The 19,825-nt window shown below is 48.2% G+C and overlaps 1 protein-coding gene and 1 pseudogene across 3 annotated transcripts in view; both read left to right on the top strand.

Moving 5' to 3' along the window:
- The window catches only part of LOC105550294, a 931,651-nt pseudogene that overhangs the window by 460,544 nt on the left and 451,282 nt on the right, over positions 1 to 19,825 (top strand). The gene's annotated exons all lie outside the window — the stretch shown is intronic.
- Positions 1,062 to 19,825, top strand: part of ANKRD35 (ankyrin repeat domain 35) — a 22,172-nt gene continuing 3,408 nt past the window's right edge. The window contains exons 1-11 of one of the 2 annotated variants that reach the window (XM_011995177.1): positions 1,062 to 1,135; positions 4,720 to 4,839; positions 10,871 to 11,001; positions 11,773 to 11,861; positions 12,220 to 12,284; positions 13,384 to 13,441; positions 13,618 to 13,688; positions 14,014 to 14,120; positions 14,859 to 15,043; positions 15,682 to 15,719; positions 15,888 to 17,891. In XM_011995177.1, the coding sequence (XP_011850567.1) occupies positions 1,130 to 1,135; positions 4,720 to 4,839; positions 10,871 to 11,001; positions 11,773 to 11,861; positions 12,220 to 12,284; positions 13,384 to 13,441; positions 13,618 to 13,688; positions 14,014 to 14,120; positions 14,859 to 15,043; positions 15,682 to 15,719; positions 15,888 to 17,891 (2,874 nt within the window). In that variant the 5' untranslated portion in view covers positions 1,062 to 1,129. Of the gene's footprint in view, positions 1,136 to 4,692; positions 4,840 to 10,870; positions 11,002 to 11,772; positions 11,862 to 12,219; positions 12,285 to 13,383; positions 13,442 to 13,617; positions 13,689 to 14,013; positions 14,121 to 14,858; positions 15,044 to 15,681; positions 15,720 to 15,887; positions 17,892 to 19,825 lie in introns of those variants that run through there. The other variant, XM_011995178.1, reaches the window with a different exon arrangement.

The following is a 19,825-nucleotide window of genomic DNA, read 5'->3' as shown; positions in this document are numbered from 1 at the left end:
TAAATCTAGGCTATACAACTTAAAAATTCCGTTTCACCTAGGACAGACTTAACTTCTCTAAATCTTAGCTTTCTCATCTTTAAACCTGTTAGGGTCATGAAGACAAAATGAAATAACCCAAGAAAAGTGAGCATTTAGTAAATGCTCAGTAAATGGTAACTATGATTATAAAACTATTTTGTCGTAAAATAATCTACCATATCATGCCTTGTGAGGATTAAGGGAGAAAGTATACTGGAGCACCAGGTGGTGGCGTTCCTGCTCTCTGACCCATCTCCCTGGAGCACCAGGTGGTGGCGTTCCTGCTCTCTGACCCATCTCCCAGATCGTGAAGGTGTGTTTCTTCTATGTGCTATTGTCTCATCCACTAAATCTTATCCTATGCCTCATCACCTTTTTTTTTTTTTTTTTGAGATGGAGTCTCGCTCTGTCGCCCAGGCTGGAGTACAGTGGCGTGATCTCAGCTCACTGCAACCTCCGCCTCCTGGGTTCAAGTGATTCTCCTGCCTCAGGCCTCCTGAGTAGCTGGGACTACAGGTGTGCACCACCATGCCCAGCTAATTTTTGGAGACAGGGTTTCACCATGTTGACCAGGCTGGTTTTGAACTCCTGACCTCACGTGATCTGCCTGCCTCAGCCTCCCAAAGTGCTAGGATTACAGGCGTGAGCCACTGTGCCTGGCCTGCCTCATCCCTTTTGAAATAAGCTCTTTGAGCTCTTTAAGGTGATAATTAGCTGGAGAATTTAAGGTTCTAATGGTAGGGATCAAATCTATTTGATTCTATTAAGCAGGTATCTTCTAGGCTCCTCTTGAAACACCCAGAGTTTTTCCAGTACCCTGAGGGAACACGTGCACTTAAGCAATGGCCTTCTAGAGACCCAGTCTCTGCCTCTGTTGCCTAACCCTGAGAATTGTGGCCTGTCTGGCCTATTTGGCATGAACACCATTCTCTGTCAACCTGCTGAGTTGTTTTGTGACAGGAAAGGGTTTCCATCGTGACCCTCAGTGCACTTCATACAGGCTGTAACTTTATCAGCCTTTATGGAGCACAGAGTTTCTAGGGCTGAGACTGCAACCGTGTTATGTTGACAGACTCTCCTCTCCTCTTTACCCTCAGTCAGCCCCCAAATGGAGGTGGGTTTCCTTGAGGACTGGTTCATCTAATTCTTACACATATATGCATATATATGTGTATATTTAAAATTTTTTTAGAGAGGGGGTCTCACTATGTTGCCTAGGCTGGTCTCCAACTCCTGGCCTCAAGCAATCCTCCTGTCTTGGCCTATCCACATGCTGGGATTATAGGTGTGAGCCACTGTGCCTGACCTCATGTAATTCTTTATCCATATGATTAAGAGAGCACTTTTAATGTATTTTTCCACCTAGAGATACCCCTCCTATCCATCCTCACCACCAGACTGGTACTTTCTCTAACCCCAATCTTGTTATCCCTGTATTTGCAATAGTATTAGTCCTTTGCTTCTTCATTAATTTTTTCATTCATTTATTCATCAGATATCAAGCTCATAACATGTGCTTGGCAATGGCAATAATATAAAACACAACTACCATCAAAGAGTCCAATCTAGTAGCAGAAACAAACATGTAAACAAATAGTGGCAAATACAGGCTGGACGCAGTGGCTCACGCCTGTGATCCCAGCACTTTGGGAGGTCGTGGCAGTCGGATCACTTGAGTTCAGGAGTTCGAGACCATCTTGGACAACACAGTGAAACCCCGTCCTTAACAAAAATACAAAAACAATTAGCTGGGCACGGTGGCGCGCACCTGTAGTCCCATCTACTTGGGAGGCTGAGGTGGGAGGATGGCGTGAGCCCAGGAAGTGGAGGTTACAGTGAGCCGAGATCACCCCACCACACTCCAGCCTGGGTGACAGAGTAAGACACCATCTCAAAAACAAAAGCAAAAAAAAAAAAAAAAAAAAGGCAAATGCAAAGAGGTGGTTGCTATATATCAACAAGTACTAGGAGTATGTCATATAAGAGGCACACTTTCTTGGGCAGTGGGGGTGGCAGGGTTGTAAGGGAAAACTTTATAGAAAAAAGAAATTTGGCCTGGGGGTTGTTCTGTGCAGGAAACACGCAAAGGGAGAAGAAAAGACACACACACAATACCTTTAAGGGTAAACAAGCTTTATCCACGTAAATGGCAATGCAGATATAATAAGCAAATGGCATAAGCAAATTAATAAGCAAATTGATATAATAAGCAAATGATATAATAAGCAAATGATATAATAAACAGATTGATATAATAGGCAAATTGCAATGGGAAGGGGAGAAGGGAAAAGATATTTACACTCACCAGACTATGGAGGATTCACCACCAGACTGAGAAGCAACAGCCTGGGCTCCAGAGTCGGCCACTGGTCCATGCACAGACGAGGAGAGGTCTCATGAAGTTTTGGCGCAGTCTGGGACCCTGCCTCTTTTTGTAATGAGTTGTTTGGCATGAGGCCCAGTCACGAGGCCCTTGGCAACTGGGCTCAAGAAACACAAAATGTTCAACTTATTTTTGTAATTGTCTATTGTTTTTCAATAACTAACGTATAGGAATAGATTGAAATAGAGATTTCTCCAAAACAGTGCTGGATGAACACCTCAAAAGGGCTCACACAACCTGTTCTGGGACTCGGTGACCATTGTTTCTGTCCACGTTCAATTGAGTTCAAATTTAATATTTAACTTTTCCACCACAGGGATCAAATGTGACAGGACGCATTCTTGGGAGGATTAATCACCAGCTTCAAAGGGAATTATAAATTAGAACAGTTTGAGGCCTGGCGCTCTGGGAGTTGAGGCGAGGAGAATTGCTTGAGCCCGGGAGTTCAAAACCCATCTGGGCAACATGGTGAAACCCTGTCTCTACCAAATATATGAAAATTAGCTGGGCATGGTGACGTGCACCTGTAGTCCCAGCTACTCAGAAGGCTGAAGTGGGAGGATCTCTTGAGCCTAAGAAGTCAAGGCTGCTGCAGTGAACCGTGATCATGCTATCACACTCCAGCCTGGGTGACAGCGAGACCCTGCCTCAAAACAAATAAAACAAGGCCAGGCATAGTGGCTCACGCCTGTAATCCCAGTACTTTGGGAGGCCAAGGCAGGTGGATCACTTAAGGTCAGGAGTTTGAGACCAGTCTGGCCAACATGGCAAAACCCTGTCTCTACTAAAAACACAAAACTTAACCGGGCGTGATGGCACGTGCCTGTAATCCCAGCTACTTGGGAGGCTGAGGCAGGAGAATTGCTTGGACCAGGAAAGCAGAGGCTGCAGTGAGTGAGCCGAGATGGTGCCACTGCACTTCAGTCCGGTGGGAGGGTGAGGCTCTGTCTCAAAAAATAAAAAAAAAAAAAAAAGAAACAGCTTGAGTGGCTCTTTTGTGTGAAAGTAATGAGAGATGGGACTGGAAAAGAGGGCAGCAGCATATGACTCCTGAAGAGCCTTGTAAACCGCTTAAGAACTTTGGGCTTTACCCTGTAAGTTTTCATATGCATTTTAGTGAGCTCTCTCCGGCGGGGAGAGGAGAAAAGAGAGACAGGAAGACCCATGGGCGGAGACTGATTTCAAGAATTACCAAGAGCCTGAACTTCAAGGGCAGTGGAAATAATGAAGACAGTTTTTTGTTTGGTTATTTTCTGTTTCTATGCTGAGGCGGGGGCGGGGCGGGGGGCGGTTTAAAATAAAAGTGCTCTCCTCGCTCTCTGCTCTTTTCCAATTCAGTATTGCGTTTAAAAATTGAGCCTGGGCCAGGGACAGTGGCGGCTCATGCCTATAATCCCAGCGCTTTGGGAGGCTACAGTGAGCAGAATCGCTTGAGGCCTGGAGTTGAAGACCAGACTGGATAACATAGCGACACTCCATCTCTTTAAAAAAAAAAAAAAAAAAAAAAGCCAGGCGTGGTGGCGCATGTCTATAGTCTCAGCTACTAGGGAGGCTGGAGTGAGAGGATCCCTTAAGCCCACGAGTTGGAGGTTATGGTGAGCTATGCTGGCACCATGCACTCCGGCCTGGCCGACAGAGCGACACAGTGAGACTCTGTCTCAGAAAAAAAGAAACAAAAAATAAAATTGAACCTGATCCCCTTTCCTTAGGTTTTGTCCCCCAGGTTACTGCGGGCCGCGCATTATCCGTGATCTGCTTAGCACTACAATCTCCTATTTCCGAACTGCTCTCTTCAAATGCTCTTTTTTGCTTGGGTTTTTGGCAGCGGAATGGGGCGGGGTGGGGCGGGGGGAGTTGGAGGGGGCAGAGGTAACTTCGCCAGTGATTAAATGCAAATACGACAGTCCGTGAGACCGAAGCCCACGATAGAAGCTGGGACCCTCCTGCCTCTAGCTACAGCTCTCCAAGGGGCAGGGCTGAGGCGGGGCTTGGGGCGGAGGCCCCGCCTGGAACTGCGGGTGGGCGGGGGCCGGGCTCGGGAGAAGTCTCAGCCATAGCCCACCCGGTTCCTTTCCTGATTGAGCAGGTCGGATCGCAGGGCGGGTTCAGATTTGAAGGGCGAGGTTTGAGGCCAAGCCCCGGTCGCAGCCTAAGACTGCGGGCTTTTCGCCTCTGCAGGGGCGGGGTAGGGCAGGGCCAGAGGCGGAGTTTTGAGCCCAGCCCTTGGGTTCTTGCCTCTGATTGGGCAGGGCGGGTTCTGAGGCGTATCTTGGGGCGGGGCCCGCTCTGCTTTTTGACAGCTGTCTCTTGCACAGCCGCTGCCAAGTCTGGTGGGTTCGGGAACCTGTGGCCCGGCTCTCTGCGCGTCCCCGTCCCCCGTGGCCTCGACCCCGGCCATGAAGCGTATCTTCTCCTGCTCCAGCTCACAGGTGGCGGTAGGTGCCAAAATGTGTGGGAGGATGGGGCTGGGGTCCCCGCTCTGTGGTGACAGAAGTCGTTAGTCCCATCTCAATGCAGCTTCTGACTTGCCTTCCTCACCTCTGCCCTCCCCAGGGTCCTTTCCCCTGGCCCCTTTCTTGTCCTCCTCGCATCTACACCCCCGATTTCTGGTACGTTTTCTGCAGCTCTGTCCCCTTCCCATGGCTCTGGCCCTACTTCTGCTCTATCTCCCAGTACCAAAACTCCCCCAAGCATCTTCCCCGGCCCCTGCCTGGCCCCAAGCTCCATTCTACACCACCAAGTTATGTCCCAGAGCCCCATATTTCATCCCTGTCCTATCCCCACAATCTTGCCTTCCCACGTAGCTCTGTCCTTGCTGTTTACTGTTAGTTCAACAAGCACTCCCAGCCCTGTGCCTTCTGTTAACCCTTTTTCACAATCTCCTCTGTCATTGCTTCCCTCCTGCCCCATGCCACTTTCATTCCCATCTCTCACCAGCACTGCTGTTCCTTAGACATCACTCCAAACCTTTTTCCAATTGATGCTCCCACAAGAGCAACCTTCTGTTTTCCCCTCCAACCTCTGCCCTACTCTGCCCAATGGTCGCAGGTCCCACTTTTCCTCCTGCCTGCTTGCTGTGAGTTAATATTGCAGTCTGGTCAGCCTCACAGGCACTGCCAGAGGATGCACAGTTGCCTGACTGCTCCCCAAGGGACTGGATGAGTTGCCTGCAGAATCCACCCAAGCCAGTTCACTGCAGTATCTGATCATTAGACTGGTTCTTGGGCCAGTCAAGGCTCAAGGCCTTTCTTCCTGCTTTTCCCCAGATTATTCATTCCCTGAACCCTTGCCCAGTTGTTTAGGAATGATGCTCTCTGTTTCCTTTGGTTGAGTTGGAGGAAAGTGATGATGAGAGAAGAGGATAGAGCAGACTCAGAGTTCCCAGTAGAAGTCACTCTATTCCCCATGTTCTCCCAGAAAAAAAATCCCGTAAAATTATAGAAGATAGTGGCTTAAGGAGGATATTGCTGCTTCTTCTCTAAAGATCTCTTACCGAGAGCCCCCTTATCTAGAAGTGGAATTTTCTGTAGAGGTTGGGCTTATGGCTAATTTAGAAGCAAATTAGCCAGCTACTTGTAGCAATATTGCTTTGCTAACTTGACTTAGTGGTATCGTTCATAAGCAAATATGAGAAACGTTCAATTAGCTCATTCTGCATGGGCAGGTTACAGAGTCCTGGAAGCAAGCTATGAGGCAAGAGTATGAATTCTGTTGAGGCCTGTCCTTGTCCCACTTACATTTGCATCTCTACTTAGTTTCCACACATTGATCAACCAGTCAAAAGGTATTTACTATTCTACACCCCAGAAACTGAGGCTGCCCAGACTCAGTCTTAACTCATAATGACTTTTTAGAAATTCATATGGCCTCTTCCTTAGTTACTGAAAGTATTCAATGTTGCCTTTCCCTTACAGGTTTGTGCAGTCTGCCTGCTCCTTAGGAATGGGGAAACTATTTCATTCTTTCTGATCCCCCAAACCTTGGGCAGTACCTCCTTTCCAAGGTGCTGGAGTGAGTGGACTGGCTTTTGGAATTTGGAACCATCCCTCTGTCCTCCTTGACTCCAGCTGTACAGAGGTTTGACCATAAAGAATGATCACCCATTCTAAACTTTTAGTATAACAAGATCTTACTATAATGAGATTATGGGAAGTAAGTTGGATGGGTTTAGAATTATCTAGCTGGAAAGAAAACTGTTTCTTCAGATAGATTGGAGTCATAGAAAGCTTGCAAATCAGCCAGTTTCAGCTGTAAATTTGTTCCTCATGAAATTTCCCCATACTTCTCATGAGAAATTCCTCCACTGTTTTGGACGGCAAACTACTCTGGAACCATTTGTCAGAGAAGTAGTGTGGCAGTCTTTCTGGCCACTCCAAAAGCCTGGCTTCCCAGTCACACTGGAAGACTGCCTCTACCCATCTCCACTCACACACTTGGGTCCAGGGCCAGAGCTCTGCACCCTCAGTCTGAGTAAGGACTGAAAAAGCAGTGATCATTTTAAAGCAAATCTAAGTTATCCAGTATATAGGAAAATCCACAAACAAAAACCCAACTCCTATAATCCCATTTTATTTTAGTCAAGTAGAGGATATCCTTGAGGGTATCTTACATACGAGCTTACTCTGCCTAGGTAGACCAGAAGTAGACTAGAAGAGAGCTTTAAATAATTGGCACTAGATTGTCTGGGCGCAGTGGCTCAAGCCTGTAATCCCAGCACTTTGGGAGGCTGAGGTGGGTGTAATCACCTGAGGTCAGGAGTTTGGGACCAGCCTGGCCAACATGGCAAAACCCTGTCTCTACTAAAAATACAAAAATTCGCTGGGTGTGGTGGCCGGCACCTGTAATCCCAGCTACTTGGTAGGCTGAGGCAGGAAAATTGCTTGAACCCGGGAGGTGGAAGTTGCAGTGAGCCAAAATGGTGCCATTGTACTCCAGCCTGGGTAACAAGAGCAAGACTCCATCTCAAAAAACAAACAAACAAACAAAAAATTAGCACTGTCTACTGCAATTAAAACATTGAGAATTAGGTCTTGGTTCCTCCAGGATAGGCTTTCTATTTCCACTCACCTGACCTACAGCAAAAGTCATTCCTTCTCTCTCTACTTGCTGGTGTGCTTCCATGTTATAGGATGCTTATAGGTACACTGTCAGAGAGATAAGGAGAAGGTACAATTACTTCTACAAAAGTCCTCTAATCTCACCTATAGAAATACAAAGCTTATACTTATTGAGTCTGATGATTAATTTGGTGATTGCTCCCTTGAGGCTGTGATGGTAATCTAGTGCCTCCTTTCCAACGTGCTGGGGTAAGCTACAGACATTTGAAATGTCTGTACATTTAAGACATTAGTGTCTGTCTTAACATTTGAAAGCATCTCTCTGTCCTTTACTCCAGCTCTGCAGAGGCTTGGCCATGAAAAACTTCCACCCATTCTAAACTCTACTTAGTATAATGAGATTATAGGAAGTAAATTGGGTGGATTTAGAACTATCTAGCTGGAAAGAAAAGTATCCAGGCCAGGTGTGGTGGCTTATGCCTATAATCCCAGCACTTTGGGAGGCTGAGGTGTGGAGGATCACTTGAGCCCAGGAGTTTGGGCATTGCAGTGAGACCCCATCTCTAAAAGACCCCATCTGCAGTGAGGCACTGCAGCCTGGGCAATGCAGTGAGACCCCATCTCTGAAAAAAAAATTATCTGGGTGTGGTGGAGCATGCCTGTAGTCCCAGCTACTCAGAAGACTGAGGTGGAAGGATCACCTGAGCCCGGAGGTCCAGGCTGCAGTGAGCTATGATCATGCCACTGCACTTCAGCCTGGCCAACAAAGCAAGACTCTGTCAAAAAAAGAAAAAAGAAATGAAAAGAAGTGGAAAGAAAAGTATCTATATTGCTAAGAAACATCTTTACCATCTATACAGCTTGGCTGTTATTTACTGGATAATATCAGCAAGATCCCTTCCACTCCCCTGGCTGGAGAATTCTGAGCCCAGGAACATCTAAAATGTGCCCAGGAAGGATGGGGATTGGAAATAACATTTATTGTGCATCTACTATGTGACAGACACAGAGCTAGAGGCCTTATAGGTTGTTATAGTATTAGGAAATTGAGGTTCAGAGATGTTGTTACATGCCTAAATTCACAGAGCCAGGCAGTGTTAAAGTCAAGACTTTAAACAGAGAACTGCAGGTTCAGGTCAGCTGATGGCAGCACCCTGTCGTGTGGTATAGTTCTAGCTTTCTGCTTTCCTGGGGGTGACCTGGTCTCCAAAGGGCATTAGGAAATGCGTTTTTACATGTCAGAGTCTGTTAGTATGTGGAGGAGTCATTTTGCTTATTTTGTCCTTTGAGAGTTAACCTGTTTGGAGACTCCGTGCAGGCAGTAGAGTCTAAGGGTGGGTGGCTTTGCCCTGGAGGCAACTTGAGACTGTTTATCTGGAAATAAGTAAACCTTTTTCTATAGCTTGTAGTAGTGTAGTCTGGTGGTGAGAGCTAGGATTTGGCATCAGGTGGCCTGGGTTCTTTTTTTGTTTGTTTGTTTGTTTGAGACAGAGTCTTGCTCTTGTCACCCAGGCTGGAGTACAATGGCGTGATCTCAGGTCACTGCAACCTCCACTTCCCAGGTTCAGGCGATTCTCCTGCCTTAGCCTCCTGAGTAGCTGGGATTACCGGTGCCCGCCACCACCCCCAGCTAATTTTTTGGATTTTTAGTAGAGACGGGGTTTCACCATGTTGGCCAAGCTGGTCTTGAACTCCTGACCTCAGGTGATTCCACCCACCTCGGCCTCCCAAAGTGTTGGGATTACAGGCGTGAGCCACCACTCCCGGCCGTGGCCTGGATTCTAATTCCAGTTTTGCCACTCTTTTTCATGATCTTGAATGGTTATCTAATCTCGATATACTTCCCTTTCTTCTGTCAAAGAGATGGAATAATAGCCCTAACTACTTTCCAGGGATGTTGAGAAACTAATTGAAATAGCACGTGAAAGGACTGTGAGAAGTTACAACTTCCGTACAGGAGCGTTACCTCAGACTCCATCTACCTTAGATAATTTTATGGTTTGGACATTTAAAGCTTTCCTGTGGTTGATTCACAATTTGCCCTGGCTACGTAAACAGTGCTTGAAAATGAGTTATTGGGCTTCCATAGACCCTATTTTTCTTCACCCCCTTCTATAGCCTCTTGTTAAGACTATACCTTATAAAATGCTATGTGCCACCACCAACCCCCCACTACTTCCTGTTTTGTTACAAGGGTGCCACACATTTGTATGGCTCTTTACCGTTTATAAAGAGATTTTGTGTATATTAGCTCGTTTAATAGTCACAGCATGATGAGGTAGTTGTTATTAGTCATATTTTATAGAAGAGGAAACAGGTTAAAGGTGTTTAATGGCTTACTCTAGGTCACATAGCCGAGAATGTAGCTGAACTAGGTCCCAAACTCAGGCCAGCCAATGAAATGCTCGTCTGGCACACTTTACATCAGACCACAGATCTTTGCATCTATCTCTTCCTTTTCATTCCCTTCTCTGGACAAAACCAGGCTTTTCTGTACTTTCGTCCCTGGGTGTTTTTACCTAGCTGTCTCTTTCACGCCCTGTAGCACTTCAATTATTGTAATTACCCCACCACCCGCAAAACCCAAGCTGGAGTGATAGAACAATGCATGCCCAGGTGTGGCTCTTGTCTAGACAGCTGCTCCCTGCCAGGGAAACTGGGAGGGAGGAGAAGGGGAGCTGCCTCTTGCTGCTTCCTCAAGCATAGCTAGAAACCTCTTTGCCTTTTTGTTGTTGTTGCCATGGAAAGGGGAAAGACACTCAAAAGGGCCTAGATATGATATGGGAAAACAGAAACTCTAGTTTCCTCTTTTAATTTTGGGGCCCAAAGCCAATGAAAAGAGATGGAATGGTTAGGTATTGGGACTCCTAGCTGTAACCTGAAGCTCAGTGCCTTGATGTACTTCTCAAACAACTGATGACAAAAAGCAGAGCAGCAGGGGTTCAGGAATGGAGGCCGTGGTGAGAGGCAATGTGAGCCCTCAAGAGTGGTCAGGTTGGTTCCATTTGCTCCAGCAAGACCTAGAGAGCAAAAGGGAAAGGATTGCTTTCAGGTTGGGCATCCAACAACAACTCGAATCGTAATGATGATAAAGGACATTTGAAATACTACGCATTCAGCTTAAAATACTATGCATTCACTCAAATGATTTTTAATTCAGTGGTCCAGGGTCCTTCTGGCTCAGGGCTGAAATAATGAGCAATAGTTCTTGGTGGCATATTAGCTGGTTAAGATTTAGCTAGGCCCACCTAAGAAAGACTAAATGATCTAGGATGCGTGACTTGTGGAAAAGAAAAAGGACCTCAGGGATGTTCCTTTTCTCTCGTTTGGCATCCTAACCATTTGCCTCTTTTCTTTCTCTATGCTACCCCCATCCCCTATATTCACACAACTTGTGGCTCTGGACCAGGTGGAGAGATGGAACCGCCGTGATCAGAAGCTGCTGGAGGCAGTGCAGCGGGGAGATGTGGGACGCGTGGCTGCCCTGGCCTCCAGGAAATCTGCCCGACCCACCAAGCTAGACTCAAACGGCCAGTCCCCGTAAGTAAGTCCTCCTGCCCCTGCCCCTTACATGTGGCTCCCTTTTGAGGCCCCCAAATCCAATATAACATAGGACCAGGGAATACCTACAGCTTCAGAGCTCTTTTTGTTGTCTTAATCAGCAAGTATATCAATAGCTTTTTGCTACATATAAGTTCTACACAAAGTGAGGAAAGAAAATATTGTTCCTGAGCTCCATCCATCTCACAACCCAGATTGACACCACTGACTTGTAAAGAACATAAAGCCCATTAAACAAACAGAAATACACTAAGTAGAGTATTTCTTCATTGCACAAGTAGGAGGGTGTGTATGCTTGGGAAATTAGAAATGAAGTGGTAGCATAGGAGTCACATGGCTAGAGGGAGTAGTGATTAAGTCAAGGGAAATGTTATCCCTGGTCTCTACCCAAAGCCTTCGAACATCCAGCCTTCTGCTCTGCTCTGACTGGCTCTTTCTGTGACCCTTCCACTTCTGCTAAGGGTTCTGTGCTCAGAAAGGCAGGTAATTATGTGTTCCCTAGACATCCCTGCAATAGTCTGAGATTCCTTGAGACCTGTAGCTCTTATTTCTTTCTTGCTTTTAGCACCCTTTATGATTGGAGGGCGTATAGACTTCTCTTTCTCAGAAATTCAAGCTAGTGGAGCTTCTTTTTCTGCTTTTAGGATTGGCTTTGGGGTAGGGAGCATAGCAAGAAGGGCTTATCAAGATTCTCCCATTCCTCATCTCTGGTCCCTTTATCCTTCTGCCTCTCGGCCTTGATTCTGGCAGGTTTCATCTGGCAGCCTCCAAAGGACTGACAGAATGTCTGACTCTACTGCTTGCAAATGGGGCTGACATCAACAGCAAGAATGAGGACGGTGAGTGAGCCGGAGCCCGGGCCACGCTGCTTGCTTGCCCCTGGTACGGCAGCAGTCGGCGGCGGTGCTGGGCCCTGCTGGACGTTCCTACTGTGGTCCCTTGCTTCTCTCCTCAGTAAGTTCTGGTCATCATCCCTCCAGGAGTTCCCCTCCCTGTAAGCTGGGCACACCTCACCCCTACTCCCACCTTCATCACAGGTACCAGGCACTTGGGGAACAGGAATTTCTGGCCCTGTGTGGCTGAAAGCTTCTCTCCCTAATCTCCTGATTATCTGTGCGTCTCTTGCCTTCCCTCCCTGTGAGTCATCAGCATGCATGGGGCCACCTACCCTCCTTCTCCCCTTCCTTCTGTTTCCAGGAAGCACTGCCCTGCACTTGGCCACCATCTCCTGCCAGCCACAGTGTGTTAAGGTCCTGCTTCAGGTAAGAGCAGCCCCTTGATACTACTCTTGCAAAGGGAAGAAGTGGTCCCAGAGTTTTCTAACTTCATTTCATACTTATAAGGAATCATTGGCCAAATGTACTCGCCTCATACCCAATAGGAGGGCTGATAATCATTTGTTTGCAAACATTTATTTAACACCTACTATGTACAGGCACCATGTCTGATACTGCCTTTGAGGGCAGGTTATAAAGCAGAGTTGCCAGTAACTATTGATTTTGTCATTAGCAGAGCCACTGCAGTGACTTCCTGCTATGATGAGGGGCAAGAGGAAGGAGGACAGAGATGTTCAAATTAAACCAAAGCCCTACTGTCTGTTTCTGAAGAGTTTATAGTCTAGTAGTATAAAGAGAAATATCATGTACAATGACATGTGGATAATTTATAAATGAGTTTCCAAAAGTACAAAAGGCAGTTACCAGCCGGGTGTGGTGGTTCATGCCTGTAATCCCAGACTTTGGGAGACTGAGGCGGACAGATCACAAGATCAAGAGATCGAGACCATCCTGGCTAACACAGTGAAACCCCATCTCTACTAAAAATAGAAAAGATTAGCCGGGTGTGGTGGCACGTGTCTGTAGTCCCAGCTACTTGGGAGACTGAGGCAGGAGAATCGCTTGAACCCGGGAGGCGGAGCTTGCCGTGATCCGAGATTGCACCACTGCACTCCAGCCTGGGCAACAGAGCAAGACTCGTCTCAACAACAACAACAAAAAGCAGTTATCTTAACCAGCCATCAGGCAAATGGATGTTCTGCTTTTGTTCTTCCTAATCCTTTCCAAGTTTCACAATTATGTTTCTAAAGTACCAGCCATGGGGACATTGGTGTCATTTTCCCTAACACTTTTACTTATCTGCCATCTGATTTTTCTTAGCCCCTTGGTTTAGAAACCAGGGCTGATAATCAACGCTGCCTATCATCAGCAATGAATGAACTGGGCTTGCCTAGTAGACAGCCTTCTCCAAAGTGGCCCTCCTGCCCCTCCTCATATTACCATAGAAATTGGTAACCCAATGGGGGTATGGGATGAGGATGTTAACACCAAGCTCCATGCTGCTTCCCTTTGTGGCCATTTGCAGCATGGTGCTAACGAAGATGCTGTGGATGCAGAAAACCGTAGTCCATTGCACTGGGCAGGTGTGTGCAGGGGACTCATGGGAACAGGGCTGCAGGGACTACAGGGTGGGAAAGGGGAGGTGTGAGGAGGGAAGGGCAGCCAGAGCCAACCAATGAAATGGTTGGAAGGGATGTTGGGTTATAGTCTGAGCAGGCTTTGTTCATGCTTCCCCTCAACTCAATCATCTCCTTCCCAGCCTCCTCTGGCTGTGCCTCAAGTGTACTCCTGCTGTGTGACCACGAAGCCTTCCTGGACGTGTTGGATAATGTGAGTGTCAGATGGGCAAGTGGGCAGTGTCCTACACAGGCAAGCTGCTGCTCTCTCTGAGCTTGATTGGCCAACTTCCATGACGTAGGGTTGTGTTAGCACCACCCTTCTCTTCCTTCTCCTCCTGCTTCTCCTCTTCTTCCTCACAGAGAGGTTAAGCCTTATCTTCTGGAGAGCTTCTGACCCTCCAAAAGGGAGTGTTTAGACCCAAGATCTGGGCTTTTATTTTTTCTGGAGTGGTGTGAGGGGAGGGGAGCCATTAGGATTGTGTCAAGCCTCTGGCAGTCCCTGGCTCCTCATGAACCCCTTCCTACAATCTGTGCAGGATGGATGTACACCCCTGATGATCGCGTCGCTGGGTGGGCACACAGCTATCTGCTCACAGCTGCTGCAGAGAGGCGCCCGAGTTAATGTTACAGACAAGAATGACAAGTGAGCCCTCCTTGTTTATCCACCCCAATTCCCATGCCTGACCAATTTAGAAAGAAGCCAGTGGGCAACGTGTGTGTGTGTATGTGTGTTGGGGAAGAAGTCAGGTTGGTCTTTGTGTTCTTGGGAACCTCATTCCTTCCCAGTGGAGGTTCTGAAGAACTCTGCCTGCTGCCACCACTGCCTTCATAGATAGATGACCCCGGAAGTAGAATCCATGCTCTGGACCCATTGGCTGAATTTACTGGTTTTCAAATTATCTTTTAAGCAAGAGGATCCTTTTTTCCAATAAAAATTGTACGTAGAATCCCTGTAATCCCAGCACTTTGGGAGGCCGAGGCGGGCAGATCACCTGAGGTTGGGAGTTCAAGACCAGCCTGACCAACATGGAGAAACCCAGTCTTCACTAAAAATACAAAATTAGCCAGGTGTGGTGGCACATGCCTGTAATCCCAGCTACTCGGGAGGCTGAGGCAGGATAATCGCTTGAACCTGGGAGGCAGAGGTTGTGGTGAGGCAGAGGTTGTGGTGAGCCGAGATCGCGCCATTACACTCCAGCCTGGGCAACAAGAGCAAAACTCCGTCCCAAAAAAAAAAAAAAAATCTAGTCTGGTCTAATGTTGGTCTGTTGTTCTCCTGATCCCACTGAGTGAGAGCTTACCCTATGAGTGGAATGTCTGGATCCAGGACTTCTAGATTCCGTGGGGGTAAGTCTATGCTCAGATTTGTCTCAACCCACAGATCGGCTTTGATCCTGGCCTGTGAGAAAGGCAGTGCCGAGGTGGCTGAACTGCTCCTGAGCCACGGAGCAGACGCGGGGGCCGTGGACAGCACAGGGCACGATGCTCTGCACTATGCTCTGCACACGCAAGACAAGTCACTGTGGAGGCTGCTACAGCAGGCCCTGAACCGGCGGCAGCGGGGCGGTAAAGCCCTTTTGTAACTTCCAGGTTCTCCTTGATAGCCCTAGAATCAGAGAAGTTTCTTAGAGTCCCATTTGTTTCCATGGAAGTAATCTATCTGACAGATATTTGTCACCTGAGTTGAGAGTTTACGTATTTATTGCTGCTACTGTGAGAGGACCCCAAATTCCCATCCCAAAAGTATAATCACAAAATTCTTCAATGCAGCCTGGTCTCTCACTGAGGACAACTCTGGCTAATGCTGTTTCTAGCATTTATGAGTTGTAATTGTACATCTATTTGTGTGATTTGTTGGTCACTCTCTCTTTCCTCTACCAGACTGTAATCCGCTTAGGTGACAGGCCATTTCTGTTTTGCTCACCATTGAAGTTCTAGTGCTTATTAAAGTGCCAGACACAGTGACCAATAAATAAATGAGTGAACAAAATGAATGAGGAGACTCATTTCTGGGAGAGGACGCCAAAGTTGCTGGATAGTTAGGGATCCACTAAACAAGACTGGCTTCTGGCACCAGGAAGATGTGTGGTGAGATTGATCACAGAGAGGCCACTTCTCTCAGAAAAAGTCTGAAGCTAAGAATGTGGGCTAGAAGTACATGGAACCTGTCTTCTCTCTCATTTTCCTCATATCTTTTCTTATAGGTCAGAGGCTAGTCCAGCACCCAGATCTTGCATCCCAGGTAAGAACCTAAGTGCCTCCCCTTTTGCTTTTGACACACCCCAGGCTATCCCACTGTGACTACTCCCAGTGGTCCTTGGGGTGTCAAGACATTTAAGAGAAAAAAGGCACTCCTGGGGCTCAGTTTGTTGCCTAGTGGCCACACTTTACTATTCTGTTTCCAACATAGGCCTCTCCATCTGAGCCCCAAGCAGGTTCTCCACCTAAGAGCCCATGGAGAGCAGAGCCTGAAGAGGAGCAAGAGGAAGAGGAGGACGAAGACCCGTGCTCGGAGGAGTGGAGGTGGAAGTATGAAGAGGAGCAGAGGAAAGTTGTTCAGTTGGAGCAGGAGTTGGTGCAAAAGACAGAAGAGTGTAAGACTCAAGCTGCAGCCTGTCTGAGACTTGAGAACCAGATTCGAGAGCAGGTGCAGGAGCTAGGGCTCCTCCTATCCTGGGAGCCCAGAGCTTCAGGAAGGCAAGGCTCTAGTCTCCGGCCTGGAGGGGATGGCATGGAGCAGGGTTGTCCTATGGACCTGCTGGCTGAGCGTATACAAGAGCTAAAGAAGCAGCAGCAGGCAGCAGCCACAGTAAATCCAGTATTAGCTCTGAAGAAGGCTGAGGACTCAGCCCCAGGAGAGATCCAGTATGAAGTCCATGGAAGGTCCCAACAAGAAGAACAGGGGCCACCCCAGAGCCCAGAGTCTGAGACCATCAGGAAAACCACAGGACAGCAACTGACTACCAGTGGTGCACAGACCTTTGGCCATGATCATGCTGACCAGCTGCCTGCTGGCCAGAAGGAGAGTTCCCAGGTTCTAGGAGTTGAACCAGGAGGCACAGTGGCTGAACCAGTGGGCCCAGCAGCCATGAACCAGCTTCTGCTACAACTAAGGGAGGAGCTTGCTGCAGTGTGGCGAGAAAAGGATGCTGCCCGGGGGGCTTTGTCGAGACCAGTCATGGAGGGAGCCCTGGGGACTCCCCGTGCTGAGGCAGCAGCAGCTGCCTGGGAGAAGATGGAGGCCCGACTGGAGTGCGTGCTGGCAAGGCTGGAACGGGCAAAGGCAGGATTACAGGTGAAACCTGAGGTTCCTTCCCAGGAGTCCAGAGAGGGAGCCCTAAAGGCAGCCCCAGGGAGCATCAGAGAGGATGAAGAGAAGGAGAAAAGGGTTCCTGGGGCTCACGGAGAGCCTCTAGGCGCCCCTGGAGGGGAAAAGGCCCTAGGAGGCCTGGCAAAGGGACAGCTGGAGAAGGAGGTGTCAGCACTGAGACTGAGCAACAGTAACTTGGTGGAGGAGTTAGGGGAGTTGGGGCGGGAGCGGCAGAGGTTGCAGAGGGAGCTGCAGTCCCTGAGCCAGCGGCTGCAGCGGGAATTTGTGCCCAAGCCAGAGGCGCAGGTCCAGCTACAGCAGTTGCGGCAGAGTGTGGGGCTGCTGACAGATGAACTGGCGGTGGAGAAGGAGGCCACAGAGAAGCTACGGAAGCTCCTGGCCGCCCAGAGCAGCGGTCTCCGAGGGCTGTGGGACTGCCTGCCCCCAGACCTAGTGGGCAAGAGGAGTGCACAAAGCAAAGCAGCGGAGCCCCTGGAGGAGCTGCGGGCCTGCATCACCACCCTGGTAGATCGGCACCGGGAGGCCCAGCAGGTGCTGGCTCGGTTGCAAGAAGAAAACCGGCAGTTGCGGGGGTCCTTGTCCCCATGTCGGGAGCCAGGCACCTCCTTAAAGGCCCCAGCATCCCCCCAAGTGGCCGCTCTGGAGCAAGACTTGGGGAAGCTGGAGGAAGAGCTGCGGGCAGTTCAGGCCACGATGAGCGGGAAGAGCCAGGAGATCGGAAAGCTGAAGCAGCTGCTCTACCAAGCCACAGAGGAAGTGGCTGAGCTAAGGGCCCGGGAGGCAGCCAGCCTACGGCAACACGAGAAAACTCGGGGTTCGCTGGTGGCCCAGGCCCAGGTTTGGGGCCAGGAGCTAAAGGCTCTGCTGGAAAAGTATAACACGGCCTGCCGGGAAATGGGTCGGCTGCGGGAGGCGGTGGCCGAGGAGCGCCGCCGGAGCGGGGACCTGGCCGCTAAGGCAGCCGAACAAGAGCGCCAGGCCAGCGAGATGCGGGGGCGCTCCGAGCAGTTTGAGAAAACAGCAGAGCTGCTGAAAGAGAAGATGGAACATCTCATTGGGGCTTGCCGAGACAAGGAGGCCAAGGTGAGCAGCTGAGGTAGCCCTGGGGAGCACTGTGTATTTGGGAGTTTGCTAACCTGAATCCAGCTACCTTTGTTGCAGCAGTGGGTCAGATCAATACCCCAAACGGAGCGCCAGTCCTTTGCAGGGACCACACTGCTATGTTCTGGTGGGTCGGAGGGGGTTGGTGAGATTGGAGGTGAGGTAAGGTATAAGTGGAAGAGAGAAGGGGGCTTAGGTACTAAAATTTGGCACCCAGATTCAGAAGCAGTGTGCTTAGGGCTGCCACCAGGGCAGCACCATCGTTTATTAGCATTTGGACTTGAATTACTATTAGCCTGGGAAGAGGCCTAATAGCATGATGGGTTGCTGTGGTTTCACTGAGGTTCTGAGGAGGTGACTCAGGAACTAATGAGTTAAGAAAAGTAGACCCAGTGATAGCTGCTCTTCTCCCCTCCACTTCAGAGTGGGTTCTACAAAACAATGTCCATTGGCAAAGAGGACACCAACGCAAAGAAAAAAAGCTTGAGGCCGAGCGTGGTGGCTCACGCCTGTAATCCCAGCACTCTGGATGCCGAGACGGGTGGATTACCTGAGGTCAGGAGTTCGAGACCAGCCTGACTAACATGGTAAAACCCCGTCTCTACTAAAAATGCAAAAATTAGCTGGGCGTGGTGGCACCACCTATAATCCCAGCTACTCAAGAGGCTGAGGCAGGAGAATCACTTGAACCAGAGACGCGGAGGTAGCAGTGAGCTGAGACTGCACCACTGCATTCCAGCCTGGGTGACAGAGCGAGACTCCGTCTCAAAAAAGAAAGAAAGAAAGAAAAAAAGCTTGAAAACCACTATTAGATACCAGAGTTTCCTAACGCTTGCTCTAAATGTGAGTCTACATGTTTCTGTGAGACATGTTTTATGAACTCTAAATATCAATTTACACATGGATTCAGTAGTTCCAGACTTACCTGTGAAGTGAATGATTTCAGACTTCTTATTAAAACTTGGATACATGGTCAAATTTAGAATGATTAAAAAATATAAAGAGACCGGGCATGGTGGCTCACGTATGTGAGCCATACGAGGTGGGAGGATCACCTGAGGTCAGGAGTTTGAGACCAGCCTGGCTAACATGGTGAAGCCCCATCTCTACTAAAAATACAAAAATTAGCTGGGTGTGGTGGCATGTGCCTGTAATCCCAGCTACCTAGGAGGCTGAGGCAGGAGAATCACTGGAACCTGGGAGATGGAGGTTGCAGTGAGCCAAGATCGCACCACTGCAGTCCAGTCTGGGCAACAGAGTGAGACTCCTCCTCCTTAAAAAAAAATTATATATATATATAAAAAAATATGTTTTCTATAGTGTGGAGTCCATAAAAATAGAAGGAATATTATCCAGAATAGGAATAAGTGCAGGTTGAGGTTAATTAAAGAAAGTATTTTTATGCTGCACTGAAGGAGAAGATGAAAGTAGACAATTGAGTAAAAGCAAATATAGTGTCATGGTTAAGAATGTGTTCTCTGGACCGAGGTTGTCTGATCTTGGGCAAGTTATTTAACATCTCTAGTCCTCAGTTTTCTTATCTATAAAATGAGGATAATAAAATGGTTGTGAAGATTACATTAAATAAGAAATTATATTTATTTAAAAGATTTGGAACTCTTGGCCCATGGTAAGTACTCAATAAAAGGTAGCTATCATTATTCCTACTACCACTATTCCTCTTACTGCTAGTTGCCATTAACCGTGTTTGTGCCTCTGCCTCAATAAGCCACAAGGACTCATCTCCATTTCCCTTAGTGGTCAGTAGCCAGAAGTAGGTTAGGATCCAGTACCAAGTTAAGAGCATGGGCCAAGGAGTCAAAGAGATTGTGGTTCAAATAATGACTTCATCACTTATTAGCTGTGTGATTTTGACAAATTACTTAATTCAGTCTCTTTTTTTTTTTTTTTTTTTT

This window comes from Mandrillus leucophaeus, unplaced genomic scaffold (genome assembly GCF_000951045.1).
Source record: "Mandrillus leucophaeus isolate KB7577 unplaced genomic scaffold, Mleu.le_1.0 Scaffold475, whole genome shotgun sequence".
Classification (NCBI taxonomy): Eukaryota; Metazoa; Chordata; class Mammalia; order Primates; family Cercopithecidae; genus Mandrillus; species Mandrillus leucophaeus.
The sequence above is the reverse complement of the archived record's forward strand: the minus strand, read 5'-3'. Positions and strand labels throughout refer to the sequence as shown.